The sequence below is a fragment of the Urocitellus parryii genome, chromosome 8 (genome assembly GCF_045843805.1).
Source record: "Urocitellus parryii isolate mUroPar1 chromosome 8, mUroPar1.hap1, whole genome shotgun sequence".
Classification (NCBI taxonomy): domain Eukaryota; kingdom Metazoa; phylum Chordata; class Mammalia; order Rodentia; family Sciuridae; genus Urocitellus; species Urocitellus parryii.
The window spans coordinates 100943103-100967467 of NC_135538.1; the positions used below are offsets into that span (position 1 = coordinate 100943103).

The 24365-nt window shown below is 34.2% G+C and overlaps 1 protein-coding gene across 2 annotated transcripts in view; it reads right to left on the reverse strand.

Moving 5' to 3' along the window:
• The window catches only part of Tfap2d (transcription factor AP-2 delta), a 56222-nt gene that overhangs the window by 14533 nt on the left and 17324 nt on the right, over positions 1 to 24365 (reverse strand). For both annotated transcript variants that reach the window (XM_026400901.2, XM_077802125.1), the window contains 2 exons: positions 8861 to 9002; positions 2309 to 2422 (listed from right to left, as the gene is read on the reverse strand). In XM_026400901.2, the coding sequence (XP_026256686.1) occupies positions 2309 to 2422; positions 8861 to 9002 (256 nt within the window). The remainder of the gene's footprint in view (positions 1 to 2308; positions 2423 to 8860; positions 9003 to 24365) is intronic.

Below are 24365 nucleotides of genomic sequence, written 5' to 3' on the forward strand. Positions count from 1 at the left end.
CCTGTTTCACACAGTAGCTTATGTCCAATTTACATGTTGAAGCTCTATTTTGTTTTGAGCCAGAAAAGGACAGCTCATTTCCCAATGAAATCTTCAGCATCTATGAGTCCTAATCCTCTGCATTTCAACAGTAAATTCCTCTTCAAAGTAAACTGGGTAACTTAAAAGACTTTAAATTTTAAAGCCACTTCAGTCAAAATTACAAGTACTTTTAGTGTGGATACAAAAATATGGTAAATATTTTTGTGGCTATGCCAGTGGAGTTGATACCTTTTGAACTTGAATCAGTGGGGAAGGAAAATGATACATCATTTATTAAATGCTTACCTTACATTCTTTATCTCATTTTAGATCACTACCAGTATGTGATGAAGGGGTTATTATGCCATTTTCAAGCTAGGGAAATAAAGGCTTCAGAGACTGCTAAGACACTCCAAACATTATAGTGCACAGGCCAAAAGGCCTGGATTTGAAAATGGTTCTCTTGACTTCAAAACCTTTTGTTCCCAATATTATTACAATTTTACATTTGCCTTTACTATCTCAAATGAGCCACAGAAAAAGTTCTATGAAATATATCCTACCTTTGGTACATTTTTTGAAGATATATTACATCTCTTGAGGAGATGTGTGACACAATGGAAAATAAATATTCTATTTAAACATCTCTGATTTTGCAAACTAAATTCCAACTTATTTAAACATCCATTACTTCATATAATGGAATTCCTTGCTCAATAGCTATAAAATTTTGTCAGACAGTGAAAGCATTTTTAAATTTTAATGTATGCCAGTCTTTTCTTAGCATTGTTTTTTTTACTATCAAATGATAACTAAATAATAACAAAATATTTGATACTAAAGACATGTAGGCATTAGAATGCTAGTTTAAAAATTGTAAGGTGCCAGGCAAGGTGGTACACACTGGAATCCCAGTAACTTGGGAGGCTGAGGCAGAAGGATTATAAGTTCAAAGCCATCCTAGGCAACTTACTAAGACATTGTCTCAAAATAACAACAACAAACATTTTAAAAGGGCTCAAAGTTCTCAGCGTTATAGCAACAGCTGCGTTCAATCCCCAGTACAAAAAAAAAAAAAAAAATTCTGGAGACAAGCGAATAACTGCTATCTTCTTTCTGATACTGCAGTTAGGGTGTAAATTTACCAGAAAAAAAAATTATTCTATGGATTTCTAAAATGTTTTGGAAAATGAGACTTAAAATGTGCTTGTAATAATGCATTTCAGGGGCTGGGGCTCAGTGGTAGAGGGCTTGTCTCGCATGTAGGAGGCACTGGGTTTGAGCCTCAGCACCACATGGAAAGAAAGAAAGAAAGAAGAAAGAAAGAAAGAAAGAAAGAAAGAAAGAAAGAAAGAAAGAAAGAAAGAAGGAAGGAAGGAAGGAAGGAAGGAAGGAAGGAAGGAAGGAAGGAAGGAAGGAAGGAAGGAAGGAAGGAAGGAAGGAAGGAATTGTGTGTATCTACAACTAAAAAATGTATAAAAATAATACATTTCAGGTTTCTGTATGGTCTAATGAAGGTAGAATTTATTAACATACTCCTGGGAAATCAGGCAAGGATATCCCATTTACTTGGGTCAGATCTTCTGTTCATTCAAGAATTTGCTTCACCAGAATAAGGAATTATTTAAAAGGTTTCAGAATCCTGATCCCAAACTACTCAGTATTACTTAAAAGAATAGTGTTCACTCATAAAATCACAATTTCCTGATAAGAACACAAATACACTAAAATTTCTGATCTAAAATGCTTCATGCACTAGTTGTTTTTCAATTTTATCTTAAATACTTGGAATTTTCAAAAATTCAGTTCCTGCTATGGTCTGAATGTTTGTGCCCTTCCCCAAAATTCGTATGTTGGAACTTGATCCCCATGCAATAGTCATGAGAGGTGGGGTATTTAGGATGTGCTTAGGTCATGGGGATGGGATTAGTACCTTTATAAAAAAAAAAAAAAGCCCCAAGGGACCTTATCTGTCCCTTTCATTAAAGGTGTCACCTCTGAACAGAGGGTGAGCTCTCACCAGATACTGAATCTGGGGGCACCCGACCTTGGACTTCCTAGCCCCCCAGAACTGTGAGCAGTAAATGACTCACTTGTAAATTATCCAGGCCAAGATATTTTGTCATAGCAGCCAGAACAGACTAGAGGAGAGTCACCTTTTTTTTTTTTTTTTAATGTGTAAGTCATATCTCTAAATGGAAGTGTGGAAGGAATGCAAAGTTCTGGGTTAGTGAAGATGGTTTAACAACTTCAAAGGCAATTGAGCAAATGGGAAAACCCATCTTACCTGAAATGTGTTAAGTGTCTCTGGATGTCAAGGTCTAAAATTGGAGTGGGTCGAGAGGATCCCAGTGGTGATCGATCTTGGCTCAGGAGATCTTGAAATTCTTTACAAATTTGTCTAAAACAAAAGATACAAAATTGAACTGAACTCTTAAAATGGGGCTTTAATTTCATTCATATTTTACCAAATGTTATTCCATTTTTAAAAAAGGACAAGAAAAATTTCATATAGCAATCTCTGATGTTCCATCCACAGCATACAGCTGAGGTTATTAATAGTGACTTTGTAATGACCACAAAATATTTCTTTTTGCCTTCTTTTCTTTTCTTTTTAAACTGAGGATTGATTCCAGGGATGGTTCACCACTGAACTACATCCCTAACCCTTTTCATTTTCTTTTATTCTGAGACAGTCTTGCTAAGTTGTTTAGGGCCTCCCTAAGTTGTTGAGGTTGGCTTCAATCTTGTCATCCTCCTGCCTCAGCCTCTCAAAACACGGTCATAAAAGATATCAACCAAATAACAGTCCCTAGGTACTGACAAACCAATGTTAATTTTTAAAGTGAATATTGATAGATTAATATCAGGATGAAAGACAATTCATAAGAAAGGATCACATCTAATAATTGCCCTTTAAAATATTAAAATGTGGTTTTTTTTAGGACATCATATGTGTAAACAAATTTAATTAAGGTTATAGCCTTCATTCACAGCCATAATTCAAGTAGACTTTGGAAAATCCTTTTTCCCAGTATTGCATTATAATTCAGACTCTTGTGGATTAATTTCATATTTTAATACTTGAAGTAGATAATCTATTAGCTAGAGTTTAGTCCACTACCTTCAAAAATATAATAATACTATACTTTGTGTAACCTGATTTTTTTTTTTTTTGCAAAATGTACACTGTAGGACATTATTCAGCTGCTTTTTTTGCTTTTAATAATTTTGATTTCTGGTCACTAGTTTTACTTTAGCTAATAGTATTGCTGAGTATGTTGGATAATAGTAAAGTCCTTGTGACATATAATCCTAATGGCATAATTATAAAGAAACAGAATATACAGAAGAAACAAGATTTTTAAAAACAATAAAACACCAAATTAATGCAGCAGCTAGAGAGTGAATTTAAGGACTGTCAAGGGATTACTCAAAAACATCTATTATCTATGGTAAGTCCACTCCACATTTGAGATGTATCATAGTGATTTTTTTTCCCTTTTTTGGTCAGTTTTTGCAGTGGTTCATTGTAAAATATAATAATGTGGCCTTGACTTTAATTATCAAAAAGTACAGAAGGGTCAAATTGTCCCAGGTGAATACAGGCACAGCCACAATCTTGCTAATAAGCCTTTGTGCCATTAACAAAATGACTACTAAAAATGACCAACTACCTTGAAGTACAAATAATTTATGATGGAGTTTAATCAATGGAGACTTATTTATTATAGATATCTAAAAGTTATTGAATTCTGCCAGAGATCATTTGTGATATTTTTCTGTGAACAATGTGCCTCTGGTTTACTGACACTGCTCAGATATTGTGCCATTTCACAGAACTTACCCTATTCATTTTTACAAAACACAGATGGAAGTAAAAGATAGTTAGAAGTAAAAGACAATACAAAAAATATAGTCCCTATCATCTTTTTTTTAAAGAGAGAGTGAGAGAAGAGAGAGAGAGAGAGAGAGAGAGAGAGAGAGAGAGAGAGAGAGAGAGAGAGAGAGAGAATTTTTAATATTTATTTTCTAGTTCTCGGCGGACACAACATCTTTGTTGGTATGTGGTGCTGAGGATCGAACCTGGGCCGCATGCATGCCAGGCAAGCGTGCTACCGCCTGAGCCACATCCCCAGCCCTAGTCCCTATCATCTTGAATAAAATACAACCCTCCATATCCTCCAGTAATGTTTTGGAAGAGACTCTGAGATTCGGCTCCTAAATGCATGCTTTTAACTTGTGTCTACTTTCATTGAGAATATTAGCTCTGAATTCCTCTGTTCCAGGTGAAACTCAGCTGGGCTAATTTTCAGGTGTGTTTTAATATGTTTTAATAACTGAATGAAGAAGGGTACTTCTGCTGAAGTACCTAAGTATTTGACGCTATTTTGTGGGGGCATTGTCATCTGCATTTTGTGTTATTTAAGAATTAGATACACTGTAATTGTTCTTTCAAGGAAATTTCTAAGTATAATTTTAATATAGCCTCATGCTATCATTTTTATGACTAGCAATATGAATTCTTGTATAATAGCCCATCATTATGATTTGTTGTTAGAAAGAAAGATTGGAGCTAAGACCAGTCTTTTAATTTTCTCTCAGATTGAAATAAATTTTTAAAACATTAAAGATCAAAACATTGCTTTAGCTTTTGTGGTATGGTACTTGAATAAACTAATTTATAGACTGTCAAATCAACTTTGACAAGCTACACAGCAAACCATAATAACACTGATGAAGCACTAAGGAAAAGGAAAAGTGTGGAATTATTTAACTCATGCTGAATAATTCAATTGCACCACACATGAAGCTCTAACAGGCACAGTACTAGAATTCACAGCTTTTTGTGTGTGGGGGGTGGGAGCAGATTGAACCCAGGGCCTTGTGCATGTGAGGCAAGCACTCTATCAACTGAGCTATATCTGCAGCCCTAAAATTCACAACCTTTGATATTTAATTTTATTGCTTAAAGGATGGACTTAGGATGACTTCTAGACTTAAGTACAGAAACAATCATACAAATTCCCCATAGTAAAAAAAAAAAAAAAAATTCCCCTAGTCAATTGTCACCGTCATCTCATTATGACAGTTATAGAATTATTAATTTTATGACTAGCTTCATTCTCATTTACATTTTTATTTATGCAGCTACAATAGGAAATATTCTTATGCCTCAGAACAAAATGTCATATTATGAATCATGTAACACAAGATGATCTTTGGTGAATCATACATTCTAAATTTGTCACTTACGTCATTGTCCTGAAGGAAGTAATGTTTTTAGCTGATTTCTGGATTCAAAATTCCATACTTCTCCTATTAAAAATTACTATTATGGTAACAATTTATAATTATTAACTTCTGCTTTGCTTAATATAGGTCAAATTTTAAACATATTTATTCCTAAATTCAATGAAAAGGTTTACATGTGTTTTCTATTGACCAAATAAACAAATATTTCCCCTACTACATTTCTATTTTTCTACTTATGTAATTGTTTAAATTATACAAAAATATTTGGTTAATCAATAAAACTCTAGAATAAAAAAGATATCAAAAAACTAATGGCACTTAATGGCCCTTTATATGATTATATACTTCATATGATTGTATACTTGATTAAATAAAATAATTCATTTATATTTTTCTTATTAAAACTGAATGTTTTATTTTTATTCACTGAGGTAAGAAATAAATGAAGATCAGCAATTAGATTTCTCATCCAGTGCATTTTGGATTTCATATATACTTTTGATGAAGTCTTTTTTGGTGCTTGGGATTACACCCAGGGCTTCACACAAGTTAAACAGTGCTGTACACTAACCACTAGGTTTGTGGAAGTCTTATGAACAAAGGTGGGCTGACTAGAATTAAATGAATATCTATGTAGGACACTTAATGCCAATTTTTACACTTAATTCATAAAAATACCCAATGCTTTTGCCATTGATAGAAAATTAGAACTGCTGGAAACACATGTTGGGTCTGTTCATATGTTGCAAAAAAGGTCATTTTAGTCCCATAATATTTTATCTACTTATATTGGTAACTGGTTTTATGGTATTAGCAATGACTACGTAGTTTTTGACTTTAATTTTTATTTGATTTTGACCAATAAGATGGGATACACATTAATACCAAAATGACAAAAAAATTATGAAGATTGTATCTTAATTTTTAGAAGATTAGGACCTATTTGTTCATCTGTAAATTAACTTAATTGGAACCATGATCTCAATTCTTGCTTGACATTTAAGGATCTGCAAATGTCTAACTATGTAAAGAGGAACCAAAATAATATAAATGCAAATGTCTAACTATGTACAGAGGAGTCAAAGACAATTATATTTTCTCCAAATGGTTTTTGAAATCAAAGTTAAAAAATAGTAACCTAAATAATATAGATTGCTTACATTCCAGGCTAAAGGAAAAATTTTTCTGCCTGGTGGAATCCATTACACTAAAACAGATGTCTCAGTATTATTTTGACAAATCTGAAAGTAATTATGTTTTCTATGAAAACAAGATCTCATCAATTTGGATGTACCCAGAGATTCCAAAACACTTCAGCAGACTAAAGGGAACACCTGTGAAAATAGGAACTTGTGTTTTAGAATGTTGAGGTGATAGACATGAGTATTCACAGAACTGGGGGAAGTTGTTCCTGGGGAAGGAGGACATGAAGAAGAGTATCTTTGGATTGGTGAGTCTTAGAATATGGTTGGTGAATCCACTACCAGGAAATTTCAAGTTAGAAAACATCCAACATGTTTTTTCCCTGGATAATTTGTTTTTGGGGATAACAGTATCAGTCAATGTTATAGGGGTTTGTATAAAGGAACTCTGCCTGATGCTGCCAGCTAGAATGACATTATGCTTTAGTAACACCTGGAGTTACTACCTAACATTTAATACTATATAATTCTCCGGATCTGTAACAAATATTTACCTTTTTTCCCCAATATTCATTAATTATTCAAACTAAGCAACTACATGTATTTTCAATTCCTTCTGGAAAAAACGAAACATGACAGATGGAGTTCTACTGAAGCAAGAAACTATTTGAAAGAAGAAAAGAGTTCAAGAAAAGTAGAAGCAAAGAGCTCCAAGAAAACTAAACTATGCAAAAATTCCAGATTTAGGTCTTCCCCCTAGCAGGATTTCATATGTTTGCATAGCACAATATTTATCCACAAATTTTAAGTTCAAATTTTATACTTTCCTTTTACATTTTTTTTCTCTATTTCTTGGTCTTCATGCTCTCTTTTTGCTGTTCCTTTCCGCTTCATCTCACTTTGACTTTTCTCCTTTTGCTACTGCCTTTTATTTCCTTCTCTCTGAGACAAGATGCAACAATTATCTAGAACTCTTAGAAGAGCAATGCATAATATAAGCCTAAACACAAACAGTAGAAGTCATAAGCAGTGCACAATGTAAGGGACTCAAGTGTCTCTGGCAAGTCTATATAATAGATGTCCCATGTAACCTCTTAAATTCACAAAAAGACCTGTGTTAGAATACAACAGACACTAGTATGGCCCTATGTATAAACGTGGCTGTATAACCAATGTGATCCTGCGATCTGCACACGTGGAAAAATTAAGATTACGTACCCCATTTGAATCAAATGTATGATATGTCAAGATCATTGTAATGTTTTGAGCAACTAATAAAATAATTTTTAAAAATTGAAGAAAAAACAAAAACAAAAAAGACCTGTGTTATATTAGAAGCTGGTGAAAGAGGGAATATTTTGTATTGGCTTCATACATTTTAGCTAGTGTAAAATTTAGTTAGCATGTTTTAAAGTTGTTGGATGATTATTTTGACATCAGATTCTAAGAAATAATGCTTTTAATCCTATCTATCTTACATTTTTCTCTTAAAGAACTTGCCACACATAATGTATAAATGATGACAGAATCATGTGGAACTATCACTTCTACAATCTAAAGATAGATTAGGAAATACTCTAAGATTATTAATGCCTTAAATTTAGCAATAACTTATTTTAATACAGAGAAGGTAGCAAGAATGAGTTCTCACCTGAAGCATTTCTCTCTAGAATCTTTGATTATGACTTCCATTGGTACTTACAGTTTTGTTGGGTTTTCACAAGTTAATAGCAGTTTTCCCACAAATTATCAAAGAACTTTCAAGTTTGAGGGAATTTAGAAGTCATAGGAGCTTCCTTTTCCTATTGTATTGATACATTTGCCAGTATTATTTCCTTCATTGTTGTAATTTGCATTTTAGTTGGACTTTTCATAATTTTCAGAATTTTTCACATACCTTATGACCACTGTTTAAATAATATCATGGGAAGCAAGACAGTTTAGGAGTAATATCCTTCATTGTTTATTAGAGAAAATGGGGTACTGATGTTGATCCTTGGTCCAAGAGATCTACCCTTAACCCCTTATTGCATCTGTGTCATCTTTCATCATATTCCCCAAACATTTATCATGTTTTAATATTTCTATCTTCATTTATAAAGGCACAAGTACCTTAGACCCAATTACATAACAACCAAAGGCATATTTGCCTGGAATCTACATTTTCTACTCATATTTTCCTCAGAATTCCTGTGCATTCTAAAGAGGTTTTCTACAAACTTCCATCAGTTTCATTGATAACCCTGTCTCTAACCAAGGGCAGTAAGGTGACCTTGCCTGGATCACAGATGAGTATGTGTTCTTGTTTAATATATTTAGCTGCTGGAGTGTGAGATCCTCTTGTTTTAGAGAGATGGAGCTTTCTAGACTGTTTCCCTCATTTCAAAGAAAATGGAAAAACTGAGGATAAAGGTCCATAGAGGCTTCCTCAGGGTGCTTACTTGGTCGCTAGGATCATCTTTTTTCTTGCTGTCTGTTCCTTCTGTTCCATATGTTGTCTGGCAAGGTGTTCTCCCACTGCCTTGGCTGGAAACTCTGTTTCACATGTGTAGCCAAAATCCCGAGCCAAGTGCAAAGCCTCCCCTGTTGGCAGATGACATGAGTCAGTTTCTTACCAATATCCCAACTTCCTAACAGTAATACTTTACATGTACCTCAAGTTCCACTCCTGGTGGTGGTCAGATGGATCATTTTTCCTATTCATTCTAAACAATCCAAGAGAAAAGACTTACGGGGGTAAGTGAGGAAGAATGAGGAGAAACTGAGGAACAGAGACAGAACTTACTAACTAGGGCTATGTGGAGAACTGAGAGGAAAAAACAAAACACAATTCAAGAGTTTGTATTCCTCTCATATTGTGGATTATTAGACAGATTGGTATCCAAAATTCTCCACATTAATTCCCAGAAGGAAAAAAAAAATCCTTGTGCATATAATGCTGTTTTCTACACATATTGAGCAACGATTCCAAATAACTTTTCAAAGTAATTAAAACAAGTTGGAGAACAAAGGATATGAACTATATCAATTTTATAATATTACATTGTAATATTATAAATAAAGATAGTATATTCTGTGAATATAGAACTAGCATTACCAGACCTCAATATACTATAGCACTATGTACAATTTTAGGTACAATAAAATCATAAATAACTTTTTTTTGAACAAAATATGAAGCCCAAGTAAATTTTTAAGAGATAGGATAAAAATATTTTACCAGAAAAGTAAGATTGAGTCAATCTGGAGAACAATTATTGGTTTTAAAGTTCACTCAACTCAAATCTTATCTAACAAATAAAACTTATTTTAAGAAATCAAGCTTGAGCTGGGTTTGTAGCTCAATTTTAGAACAGATAAGGCTCTGAGTTCACTCCTCACTCCACAAAAAATAGTGATAATAATTATCAAGCTTTCATATATACCCTAAGCATCAACTTTGGTCAAGGCACAACTCTAAGCAGGAATAATGGGAGGACAAAGTCACAGTAATAATAGTAGCGATAACAACAAAAACCCAGTCTGAATGGCATGTGATAATTTTTATTATATCTATAAGAACATTATCTGTATTTTAGGCATATTTATTAATATTATAGTGATATCATATATAAGACATGACATATAAATACCAAATATATTTTAAAGTGATCTATGAGACATCAAATGAGAAACAGGTGGTGTTCATGGGGAGGTAGTCCAACAACCACATAGTTAATCAAATTTTTCCACAAAGAAATAAAAACTAATCAGACTTGAAAAAAATCATGAAGCTTGTTTTGATGACTGGCTAAAGTAACACTCTAAAAAGTGATGAATTCAAATAGATATTATTCTTTACAACAAAAATTAACAATTATAGAAAATTGGGATATATGATAGGATGGTACAGTGCAGAGAAAATATAATGCTGAGAGTAAATTTCCCTTAAAATTATTCAAGTTTTCTTGAATTATTCTTAGCTTTTTTACAACTAAAAATCTATTTTTTTTTGGTACCAAAGATTGAACTCAGACATACTTAACCACTGATCCGCAACCCCAGTCTTTTTTATTTTTTATTTGGATGTCTCCAATAAGTTGCTATCTCAATAAGTTGCTAAGACTGGCTGAATTCATGATCTGCCTCAGCTTCCAGAGCTGCTGAGATTAAAGGCATATGCCCCCATACCTGGTCACAATTAAAACTCATAAGAACAAAATGTAATAACTTTTACCAAACATTTTATTATGAAAAATCAAATATATAGCAAAGTTAAAAGTTGTACAATGAATACTGATATGCTTATCCTGAACATTACACAAAATTTGCTTTATCACATATCTAGTCATGTTTCTATATCTCCATATATCATTAATCTATATCAAAATTTGTACATTTCAGAGAAAATTATTAATCTCAATATGCAACTTCCTAAAAACTTTGCATGAGTATCATTAAGTGGGGTTCAATATTTGCTTTTAGTCTTTTCTATAAAAATGTTTATCTCAAAAGAGTTTCCTGACATCTACTAAGAAAATGGAAGAAAGAGACAAAGAACTCTTTAGTAGTAGTTTGTTGGTATGATTTGTATGTGTGCATGGCAGGGTCATACATGTGTATGTGTGGTGCTGGGGATCAAACCCAGGGCCTTGAACATGTTAGGCAAGTACTCTAACACTCAGGGACACCCCCAGCTCTGTTTTATGATTTATGCCTAATGACCAACTAAGAACTGGCAGGGTCATGGTCTTTGTATATTTGTCAGAAAAGAACATTGAGACAATGAGATAGCCTGCTGTGACTAACATGCAGATATTAGTTAGCATCCTGATTTGAATTTTCAATGTGCACAAATATTAACCACACATCAAAATTAACTGCTGCATTTGTGCAAGTAAGTCTAATTTTTATTTGTTATCATCAGACACTAATGTTGCTATTGATTTTTCTCACTAACTCATTCATGCTGTAACCATTTCTTTCATTCCCACAATGTGAAAGGCCCTATTCTAGGCCTTTGAAAAAGAGTGTAATTTGATATAAAAATGCCACAACAAAGTAAACATATTAGTACAGATAATGTTTTATGAACTAGTTGAAAAAGTCCCACAACACATAATTTCAAATGAGCAATGGCAGGTCTTCAGTTGAGATATTTATATTCATGTGGTAGAAAACATTGGTTTTCCCCCTCCATTTTAAATAGAAAGATGACATAACTAAATAGAAAGGATTTCTATGTTAATTAGCATAAGTGTTGCTGATTTAATGGAGGATGACAGTTTTGGGTAAAGCTGTATAAGCCATATATTTAAAGTGTTTATTACCAGCACAGTTTATCACTCTAACTAATTAGGAAAGAAAATGAATGTGTATTTGGCGAAAGCAATGGCACAAGGATTTTTTTTTTTTTTTAGGACATTGCAATGCCACATAGGCTGTTCACTTTTGCTAGATAAATGACAAAGGGAAGTTATTTGATAGCTTTCAAATTAGTAAGTAAAAATGTCAAAGTTTAACTCATCAGCCAATGCTAGTACAGCACTTGGCCAGAGGATAAGTACACATGGACTTTAGGACTCAAAAGTATCTTGCAACACAATAACATCATTGGTCATGTTATCTTTAGACTAAAATCATATATGCTAGTATAGCTGTACAGTGCATTATTCACACAGAAATAGATATTTAAATAATATTTTAACATAGACTATTACATATATAAACAGTGAAAACAGGAGGATGGCAGCATGCCTCTTGAATTTTGTGCTAAAACCTGATTCCTGAGAATCTGTCCCATTTTATGCAAAGCTCTCACCGTGTGGTAGTTTTAAAAAAACAGTTTGAGTGGAACAGCTGCTATTTACATTTACACTGACAGCCAGATCCCTCCTTTCCTTAGTTCTGTTTACTGCTTTCTATTGCTTTCGATGTAACATTGTTACAGGATGTATAGCAATGCTACATCAAAAGAAGTGGCAAGTGAAGACACTCTGATATGTAGTTAAAATGGGTATATCATGCCAAGAAAGCTTTTGTGCATGAGGACCCAGGAATGAATGAATAAATGCATCTATGAATTAAAACACAGATATCCAGAAACAATGAACAATCTGAACTTAAATATTTTATAGCAGATACCTTAGAGTCGAAGTTTTAAGAAAAAATAAAATCTTGGCATCAAAGAAGTATAGGAATAAGAATCTAGAGGGTTTGACTGATTTGTGGAAAATAAAGACCTGTTAACTTTTCTGTCATTGTGGTGGGACTAAATAACTCTGTGAACAATGAGCAGACTCAGTAACGTGTGGTAGAAAGGGCATTCCAGGAAGGACCGAGAACATTGTGCTTTCTATTCCCACAAATAGCTGCTATCACCTCATTTCTGTAAGAGATGAAGGAGGAGGCAATAGTTATTTTATTTTTAATATAGGTTAAAGCTTCTCCTTTATTCCAATGTATTGCACCACTTGGCCATCTCCTCCCGACCTCCTTCTCTCTCTTTGTAGTTCTGGGGATCAAACAGAGTTATCAGTAAGCTTTACCTTCAGCCCATCCTCTTATTTATTTATTTTTTTTCCTTTTGGCAGCAGGGATTTAACTCAGGGGTGCTTTGCCACTGAGCTATTTCCCTAGCCCTTTTGATATATATATATATATATATTTTTTTTTTTTGAGACAGTATTAGTTACTAAGTTGCTTAGGGCCTTACTAAGTCCTCCTGCTTCAGACACCTGAGTTGCTGCGATAATAGGTGTGCACCACCACACCCTACCCATCCTCTTATTTTTAAACACAACTGAAATAACACAATAACTTTGATAAATCCATCAATTTTATTTCATGCCAATTCAGGAATTATATAATTTAGAAATAATATCCATGGGTATTTAGGAAGATGAGGTTAGTGCTTAGAAAGGAATATCTTAAGTGAAAGGCTTCAGGCTCATGTGCCATGTAACAATTCCCTCTCCCTTCCAAATATGTGGCAATAACTAAAGGATATTCAGTATTTCAATAGTAACAACAGTAGATGATGACTTATGTTGCTCTCCTTAAAAGCAGTCATAAGTAAATTCCAGAATATGGGAAGAACGTAAAAAGATAGTTTGCTCTCGGTTTTAGGGAATCTAGGGGAAACTATAAGGAAAAATAAGTGACAATTATTGATGCTGCCTTGAAATGGGAAGTTAATGGAAAAATAGCTTCTGAGGAAAAGTTGATTACACATTGCGCTTAGATTGTAGTTCTTTGGGGGCAAGTCAAAATTGTGCTTTTAGGTAGAAATAATAAATCGGATTTTTTTTTTTTTTTGGTACCGAGATTGAACTCAGAGATACTCAAACACTGAGCCACATCTTCAGCCCTATTTTGTATTTTATAGAGAGATAGGGTCTCACTGAGTTGCTTAGCACCTCACTGTTGCTGAGGCTCGCTTTGAACTTGTGATCCTCCTGTCCCAGCCTCCCAAGCCTCTGGGATTACAGGCATGTGCCATGGCACCCGGCACATCTGATTTTTAATCTCTTATGCAGTTATTAAGAATTTATCTTCTTTAAAATTATTGCTTTTAAGAAAAATGTACTTTATACAACTAAAGTTCATTATTCAAAACTAATCTGCATTAAGCACCAATTCCATAGTATAATTCATTAGATAATTCCTACCAATTGCACCTGTAACAATATTATTACCTCACAACAACTCAGGTTTAACTTAACATTGCAATAGGCAATGTCATTAATGAAAACAATAGTTCATATGTTTTAAATTGCAGTCATGTATGTATAATTTCAATCTTATTTTCATGTATAGTGAAAGAGCACATTTGAACCTATGGGATTATTTCAAGAAGTACCTATTAGAAAGCAAATTTGAGAATAGGTTAAAACCTGAATAAGACATTATGTTAAGTAAATTTTATTTATTTATTTGTACTGGGGACTGAACATACCTGTGAGTTCCATCTCTAGCCCATTTTATTTTGAGAGAGGGTCTTTCAAAATTGCTAAGGTTGACCTAGAACTAACCATCCTCTTAACTAACTGGGATTACAGACATGTAGTTTCATACCCAGCTAAAAATGTTGTCTTATAATGTCAAACTCTAGTAAACCTAGAAAGCTGAGGATGAAGTTCCTACATTTATTACAAGTTTTTTAAACTATTCTGAAAGGAATGCAGTCTATAACACTCACTGCATCTCATAGACAGGTGTCTTAAAATCTGGTAGTTTCCCAATTTTAATGATAATTTTCTTCAATCACCAACACTTTGTTTTTCAAAGCAATAGTTTGTTCCCCATTCAATTCCTACAATAAGCACAACACCCAATTTGTAATAGGTACTTAATAATATTTTTCATTTCTTACATAAAAAAGCTTTAAAATATTTTATTGGTTAATTATGACAATAATCTCAGAAGATATCCCCTCCAAATAACATAGTGTAAAACTAAAGCAAAAGAGACTTGCTAGAAAATTTAAATATGTGGGCTGGGGATGTGGCTCAAGCGGTAGCGCGCTCGCCTGGCATGCATGCGGCCCGGGTTCGATCCTCAGCACCACATACCAACAAAGATGTTGTGTCCGCCGAGAACTAAAAAATAAATATTAAAAATTCTCTCTCTCTCCTCTCTCACTCTCATCTTTAAAAAAAAATTTAAATATGTATTAAAAGCTTATTAAAAATAGTATGTAGGGGATGGGGATATGTTGGAATAACCTTCAATTTACAGCTAGCAGCTAGCAGCTAGCAGCTATGAGCAACTCAGAGTGCTTGAAGAATCTACACTTGTTCAGGCCTGATAGGAATGCCTGCAGGATGCTCTCCTCTGGAGAGCCAATAGTGAAACCACATCCTTAGCACTTGTGGTTAGCATTGCCAAGCTGCCAGGCAAGGAAACTGATAGTCAGGAGCTTCAGGCATGGAACTTCTAACTTCTCCCTAGGGACAAAGACCCTTCCTGATGATAGCAATATTTAGAACATCCTCATAGTGTGGTTATATTAGGCATAAGATGATTGGCTTATGGATACTATCTTGCTTATGTATGATTGATGGGCATGCCCCACTCAAACCCTATAACAATGTATGCATTCCAAAAATAAACTGAATACTGGACGAAGACCTGAGGTGGGTCTCCAGCCAGTTCTCTCACCAGCTCCCAGAGTCTGTGTGTTGATTCCGCATCCCTATCCCCCGCAACAAGGTAGCTGAGCTTCTAATTGACCACATCAGTGGTCAGATCTACAGCAGGGATATAGCTCAGTTGGTAGAGTGTTTGCCTCACATGCACAAAGCCCTGAGTTGAATCCCTAGTACCAAAAAAAAAAAAAAAAAAATAGTATGTGACTCTATCAAAGGAGTCATTTAATTAAAGACTATGTTGAAGACAAAGCTTTTCACCATATTTACACAATTTACTTTAAAAATGGTAGTTGGGCTAGGGACTAGATCATGAGTGGAGTACTTTGTCTGCCATGCACAAGTTCCTGGGTTTGATCTCCAGCACTACACACATGACCGTGCCTGAGTTTCAGCCATATCAGTTAATGTCTAGTGCTAGGTTCTGAACTTTTTTTTTTTTTTGAAAGCTCCTAAAGTAATTCTCTCAAACCATAGTTGAAAATCACTATCCTAAGGAGAAGAGAAAGCATTATGTAGGGTAGACTACACATTCTCCCCAAATATGAGAATTCTGAGACTTACACAAAGGGAAGGTAGTCACTGAGGAGTTAATATTGAAGTGTAAGAGCCTTTCTAGCTAGGTTCTTGAATGATGAGTTCTGCCTTATTTGGATGATGCAGTGTAAACTCCAAAAACAAAAGAGGATATGCAGTAGTTGGAGCAGAAAGAGCATTATTAAGGAAATAGTGACAAAAAGTACTGAAAAAGCCAATTTGTACAGGAGGATTTGGTAAATTATAGTTTATTTTTCAAGTTAGTAGGGACATGATGGATTATCATTAAAAGTGTTGAGACAACTGGGTGGCCATCTGGAAAAAAAGTTACATCTATATCATATATCCAACAACAAAACAAATTCCAGATGGATCAAAGATTTAAACATAAAAATAAAACTGCAAAGTAATTAAAGGATAACATGGAATAATTCTTTTATAATCTTAAATTTAAAAGGCCTTTTAAAGTAGTTTGTTATAATTGAAAACTAAAAGTAGGGAAACAAAATATATGACAAATATGATTTCATCAACATATTTTTGCATCTACAGTTTAGCATGACAAAGACTCAAACAAACAAATGAATACCTTTTAAGAACTAAAGAACAAAGGAAAGCCAAGGGATAGGAGGTTTGCAACTCATATTACAGGCAAACATACACACACACATACACACACATGTCGATATACATCAATACAGAGAGAAAAAAATGAGCACTTACAAATCAATGAGAAAATTATCAAAAGTTAACCTAGAAACACAAAGTAAATGCACAGACAGAAAGGTCATAGAAGTCTAAAAATATTTTCAACTTCCTTCTTAAAAGAACATTTTTTTTCAACCCATCAAATTAGCAAAGATAAAACAAAATTAGTAGCCCCTTCTTGAGGATAGAAAATAAGGAAGTATTATATTAATTCTTATTACCCCTATTGCCAATGAGATTATAAGTTTACAGCCAGTTTTGAGAAGAATCTGTCAATAATCTATCAAAATTACAGATGTAAATATCTTTTGATGATTCAACACCATTCCTAAGAATTTCTTGAATAGATGTACTTATATGTCTGCATAAATATATAAGTGTGAGGTTACTCACTACAGCATTATTTATGATAGCCAAAGACTAAAAACACCTCAATGGTATTTAGTAGAGGACTCATTCAATAAATTATGATACACTTACTCAATGTAACACAAGAATGTTAAAAAGAATGAACAACATGTAAGCACTAGAAAAGGAATGAACATGAAGATGGGTTGTAAAAAATAAAGTGCAAGGTCATGTTATAGAATGTTATAATTTATCTTTAAAATGAAAAAATTTTCTCTCTCTCTCTCTCTCTCTCCCTCTCTCTCTCTCTCTCTCTCTCTCTCTCTCTCTCTCTCTCTCTCTCTCTCTCACACACACACACACACACACACACACATCCTTGGCAGGAAACAGATACAATATCATTCGTTTTCTTCTGGGAAAGGAACTGAATGATTTGGGGAATGGAGAGAAAAGGAACCATTTCACTCTATACTCTTCTGTAACTTTTGAATTTTGTATCATTTTTATACATTATCTAAAGTTATATTAATTATATTAATTAAAGACTAACGTTATTCTTTACCCTGTCCTTAGATTTAATGCTGAATGTGTATTTTTTTGTAACTTTCACATGCACAGTTCCAAAAAGCTTTGTTGCTCCATAGGGGTTAGGCCACTGTAAAAATAATTACAGTCTACAATTTGGTTAGAATATCTATGAATTTTAACCAGAATAGCAGGAGCTTGCTAGCATAGTGGTAAAGGTTGCAATGGTGGCTGTTTTCCAAATATTCTAGTCCTTAAGTATCTGGTTCCAAAAGGAGAAAAAGGAAAACCAAAGGGGAAAATAAATGTAAACAATGGGGGAAAATATAGACATGAGTATTTGAAAAACACATTGGTGGAATCATAAACTTTGAAGGGGAGACCCATAGAAGAAAGCAAGCAAGTCACCATGTAGTCACATGCAGACACATGTGCCTTTTAGTTATGTCACTATTTGCAGAGTAAATAATTAGGTGGACGGAATGGATGAGAACAAGGCAGGCATGGTAGGCTTGCATACATTTTCTTTCTGTGCCACGGACACTGTGAACATGAACAGGAGTTTAAGGACCCTTCATACACACACAGTCAGAACTAAAGGCAATTGCGTATTGCCCTATTTCTCCTGCCTCTATATCCAGGGGAGTAATATTAGAAAGTAAGCAAGTAACTTAAGATATTCACTCTCTGATATGTGTAATACAATTTTAGATATTGTGTAATACAATTTTAGATTCATTAAGGCCAATTATTGAATCTTTATAAGTTCTTAGGTATTAGTTAACAATATCTAATTGTTAGCTAATTAGTATTGCCAAAACAGATTCCCCTTTATATAAACTATTCTAAGCATTGAAGAAGAAATTTATTGATTAGGCAATACTTACTAATCTGACAAAAATAAAACTCATTTTCCAAAATAGGTCTTAAAATGAGTAACTAAACTGCTAGAAGTAAATATATTGAGCCCAATTCTACGGGCAGCTCTATGCCTCAAAAGATATTGCAAATGCATAGCATCTGCATGCAAAAGGCAACATCAGCATCCCCTAGAACTTGATCTCCCAGGCGGTTGTCTGAAAAACATGCACAAAAATTGGAACCATTACAACAAGGGTGGAATACACTACACTTTTCATACCATATACATTTTTAGTAGAAAGCTGAAAACCTTTTCCCTAAGGTGAGACTAATGTAGGTATATAAAGACTGGAGAAGGACTGAGAAGGAGCTATTTTGGGGAGGATGATTCTTTTAGATATATAAGGATGCCATGAGTTCCTCAAGAGTAACCATTTAGCTCTGCTAGTCTAAAAAAGGGCATTGCTGGTACCTATGTGAGGGCAGCGAGAATATCAGCTTTATCCTAAAATCCATAAGAAAAGTGACTAAAGCTGAGCATGCCCTGGACAGATATTATCACCAACACATGGCAAAATGGTTCTAGTGCTTTATTCCTAAATCTCAAGCAGTGGACTGTACTTCTTCCTAAAGTCAAAAGTATGGATTAATAGTATCAAGAGTACTTGGTTGAAATACCACATCTATTCATTTATGACCAAGCTGGTTATTTTGTCCTTGTTCACTAGAAATGTGGTTCTGTAAACTCAGGATTAGAGACAGAGTGGATATAAGACCAAGTGGTAGGATTTTTTTTTTCTACTGTGTTCTGGTGGCTTGGTGAGTAAAAAGAAGAATTTTTCAGGGTCATCTTTAGCTAAACTGGCATCCTTTTAAAGTACAAGTAACAGTGATGCTTATTACAGGAAAGAAGAAGGTAACATTTATTGTTACTCTAACTTTGGGCAATTAAATGGCAGAAGGTAATCAGAATTCCAAAAAACTGTATCAAAAGATGCAAAAAGGGTGCAGAAATTTTCCTAGGAGCAGAGAAGACCAAATTCAAGGTGAAAAAAAAATAGGCACAGGGATTGATACTTTTTTTCTATTCTTTAGTTTATTTCTATTTCAATTCAGAAATAAATAGAGCATCACCCCACAATGCAATAGTTTACAATACATGACACAAAAGCAAATCCAAATGGAAAATAACTGTGGGGCTACAAAATCAAAGACATGAATTTGAATTCTATGGCACCCAATTTTGTAATCTTATACAGAAGAGTTCATGTCTCTGAGCTTTAGTTTTCTAATTTAAAATAATGATAAATATCTTAAGCACTGACTTTATTCTGGGGATTACGCTAAATGCTTTGCAAACATTTTGACTTAATCCTTAGAACAACAATATGAAGATGGCACTATTAAAAACACTTCTTTATATATAAGGACTCTGATGGTTAGAGTGGCCCTGTGCCTTTCTCTATGGAAAGTTGTAGAAGTAAAGTCAAACAAGCTTATTTTACTACAGAAGCCACATTTTTAACTACTGTGTTCAAGTGCCAATATAGTGCCAAATGTTTAATTAATGGCATGTAGTTAATCCTACAAAAGACACAGTTTTGGGAAATAATGATGATAGACTATCACAATTTTATCTTTTCTTTATAAACTATAGAGTTGTTGAAAAAAGACTCTGTCCAGCTAGGGATTACATTTTCTAGCATAGCGTAAACCCATCTATGTAATTAGTGATGAGTTCTCATAGAATGTGAATAGTAGCAATAGGTTCAGTCCTGGCCAGAGTGGGTAAGATGGTGTGTGCACTTTGCATGATGCCTTTTTTCTCTGTGAGATGATTAAGTAGGACTCTTAGGACCTAGAGAAGGGCATCGTTGTAAAAAGAAAACTCTGGATCCTTAGTCTTTGAGTGAGACTGTAGCAGAAAGGAAGACCTTCAGTGAGGAATACCTATCTCAGATTGTGATGAGGGAGAAATAAGCTTTTGTTGTGTTAAGGAACTGAAAATTTGAGGACTAACTGTTATAACAATTAGCATTAACCTAATTATTATAGATTGTATGGTCTTTGTAAAATAGGGAAAATGAAGTTCAGTCATGTTAAATACAGATCAAAGTCTGACACTATTTTAGAAGTGATATTATTCCAGGTTGGGAAGGGAGCACTAGGCCAAGTGTTCATAGATTTTGCAAGTAGCATAACTAGTTCACCTGAGGTAAGGACTGTAGGGCCTGGAAATTCATGAATTTTTTTTGAAGCTGAAGAAGAGCAACAGTAAGAAAGTGTTAAAACTTTTTAGTTTAACCACAGAATTTGGAACTGGTGCCATTTCTTTTGCTGATGTGTATTTATACTCTCCATTGACTCACAGAACTTCAAAAGTACATAACACACACATACACACACCACAGATTTTTACCTCCTGTCACAACAAAAGGACACTCAAGGTATTTATTACTAAAGAGAATAAATAAACTATGCTTTCTGGACGATGAATAGTGCCTGAGAATGCTACATGGACTTTTCTTAAAAGCAGAAAAATGGTTCTAAGAAAGCATCTCACGCATATGAACAGAACTTCCTCCAAGCAACACTCTACAATGTTAGAAACCATGGAAAACCACAGGGGAGGAGTGATGGGCAGCATTGACTGGATCACTGACTACCAGCTCTGCAAAGGTTGTTCCAGAGTGAAATACAGGAAAAGCTACAGAACATGCCAGCTCAGAACTAGTAAAAATATAGCAAGACTGTTAGGACCAGAAGAATAATATTGGCCAAATTCTTTGAATGTTTTCTAGAGATAGAGTGTTTCCATTGCAGAAAAGTCTGGAAATTTCCTGATGTCTCCTCAGGAATATCAGTACATTAGGTTAAGCAATGCTAAGCCATCACAGATTCCAGAGAATGATGTCTCTCTGATGTTATAGACACTAGAACAGAACTAGGAGAAATTAGAGTAGTGTGACTAACAAGGAGAAATGTAGAGAACAGGCTTATAAGAAAATAGGGTATGAGAACTTGGGCATAAATGATAGTTATAAACTGAAACTTTAGATGAAGACATATGGTTGAAAAGGGAGTAAGATCAGGTATTGCATTCATGGGACTATAGATTGAAATATTTTTATGTTGTTTCCATTAAATGTTCCATGTAATGTGACCCCCCTCCACCCCCCCAAAAAAAAAAACCACTCAAAATGCCTGCCTTATGAAAATAATCACTTTTCAAGCAGTTTGACAAATTAAAAAGAGTCTGACATATTGTTCTAATCAATTATCCCGTTGCTTACAAGGTATGATGATATTTGCAGGAGAGATGTGGTGAATTATTAAAATATATTACAGAATTACATTAAACAGCCTTGTCTTATAAATTCCCCAACTAATCTCTTAAAATATTGACCCCAATATGTGGAATCAGGAACAATGCTATGGGATTGGAGGTATCAGTAGAATAAATCTACTTAATAGAAACATAGAAAAATTGTTTTTAAAATAATTTAAAACAAAATGATTAAAAATCTAAGGTGAGTATGGAAAACCAAGAATATCCTGCAAAGTCAGTGATGGCTATTTTTGAAAAACAAGTATTAATTTGCTAATTTGAATACCCATTATGAAACACCTTACTCTTTACTGTTGGGATCTTTATAAAGATTATATCATCTCTGCATTGAGAGCTTGTTATAGCTCTCAATGGAAATTTGAACTTCATTGGATTTATTTTTACATCTGATCTATCAGAAATAATGTCAATTGAATATTTTTATCTCTTGTTTCATGTGCTGTACCAAAATGTGGAGAGATGATTGAACCCTAGTAATGTATTTGGTCACCAAGCTGTTTGAGAAACTAATATTCTCAGCTTGGCTAGGCTACTCTATATGAATTTTAAACAACACTTTTAAAAGAATCAAAATTACTGGCTATTAGTGATTAAAATGCATATATGTGTTAATATAGGAAATTCAGGAGGTAAAGCAGGGATATCAATAAAAGACTGAAAAAAAAAGAGTAGTGCTCTTTTCCACAAACTTTATGTTTTTTAAGAAATGTGATGTGGGCTGGGGATGTGGCTCAAATGGTAGCATGCTCACCTGGCATGCACAGGGCACTGGGTTCCATCCTCAGCACCACAGAAAAATAAAATAAAGATGTGTCCACTGAAAACTGAAAAATAGATATTAAAAAATTCTCTCTCTCTCTCTTTCTCTCTCAAAAAAAAAAAAAAGAAAGAAAGCTGATGGAACATTTAAAATTTTTTTGTTGTTTTAGATGGAAAGAATACTCTTATTTTATTTATTTATTTTTATGTAGTGCTGCTGAGAATCAAACCCAGTGTTTCACATGTGCTAGGCAAATGCTCTACCACCAAGTTACAGCCCCAGCCCCTGATGGGCCATTTTTGATGACTAAGAATCTAGTTTCAGAATTTCCAAAAAAAAATCTAAAATGTTGCTGGCTCCTACAAAAATATTTGACCAAGGAGAAAAAATATATCAACCATAGGTATGTTCAATTCAAGGTATCAGAACAAACTTCAGATCCTTTCTGGATCTAAAAGGATCAAAGTCCCAAAATTGTTAATGAAAAGCATCAACTATTTAAGTGTCTTAGGAGACTGAAAAATCAGTGTTGGTTTTCCATTTCTCTGTGTACATCCAACCTGGCCTGCAGAAGTTCAAGGGCCAGGAGCCTAGTGCAGAACATGGCATTGCTGTCTGGAAAAGAGTTTCCAGTCATTGCCACCAAACCAACTGAAATATGGGGAAGAATAGGTACAGGAGAATCCTCAACATTGAGGCTGTTCTTCCTGTCAGCCCAGGGTTATAATGAAGCCTGTTCAGTTTACATGAAATATCCATATCCTTCTAATATTAGGTTCTCCTCATGTCTTACTATAACTGGTAGTTTTTGATACTATTGGTCATGAATCCTGACTTAATAGTGATTTATGAAATTTAGGGAATTTACAATTAGCATTTGAAAAGAACACAAAATAAAAAGAAACCAAGAATATTGTCCAAACTTGTGGAACTTTAAAAATTGTACATGAAAATAAGTTTGAGGGTCATAATACAAGGGCCCCTGAAGGATGCAAAATGTCCCTTGGTCCCTAAACCTCTGTTCCAAAGTTCCATCAAAGTGACTGGAATTCATCAATAACAGATTTGATTGTCTACATTATGAAGTTTTGAGAGATTTCAATAAGCACTCAATTAAAGTAATATGTACCTATGAAGAATAAAATCTTAAGTTTCTTTATCCCAGGTTTGTTGTTAAGAGTGAGCCAGAGCCATATGACTAGAACACAAGTGAGGCGCTTTTGTGATAGGGAAGGTATGATCAAAGACCCCAGGGATTATTCTAGGATTTCATATTTGATCTGTACCCATTTGGTTAGTATAGACAGATGATTCCTATACAGGATACCCCATTGCTCTTGACTAACTTGAAATCAATAAGGATAATTGTGAACATATTCTCTATGGATCTTCTATGTGTACTGGCCAGTACTTTCACAGACACTCAGGAGAGAGGTCTTTTTTTTGAGACCTCTCAAAAGAGAGGTCTTTACTTTTCACACAAGTTGCAAATTTTATGAGAATTCATAGTCAATCTATCCTGGGAAGTGAAAAGAATCCCAAGAAGCACCAGTTTTACTTAAATATTATCATTCATCAGAATCACCTGGAGAGTCTGGTCATATCCCACACTGAATTTCAATTAATTCAGTGATGGGGCCAAGGCACTTTTAAATGCACTTTCTCATTTGATTTTTCCACATTGTTTGGTTTGAGAATCATGACCATCTACATGTGTTATTTGTTTG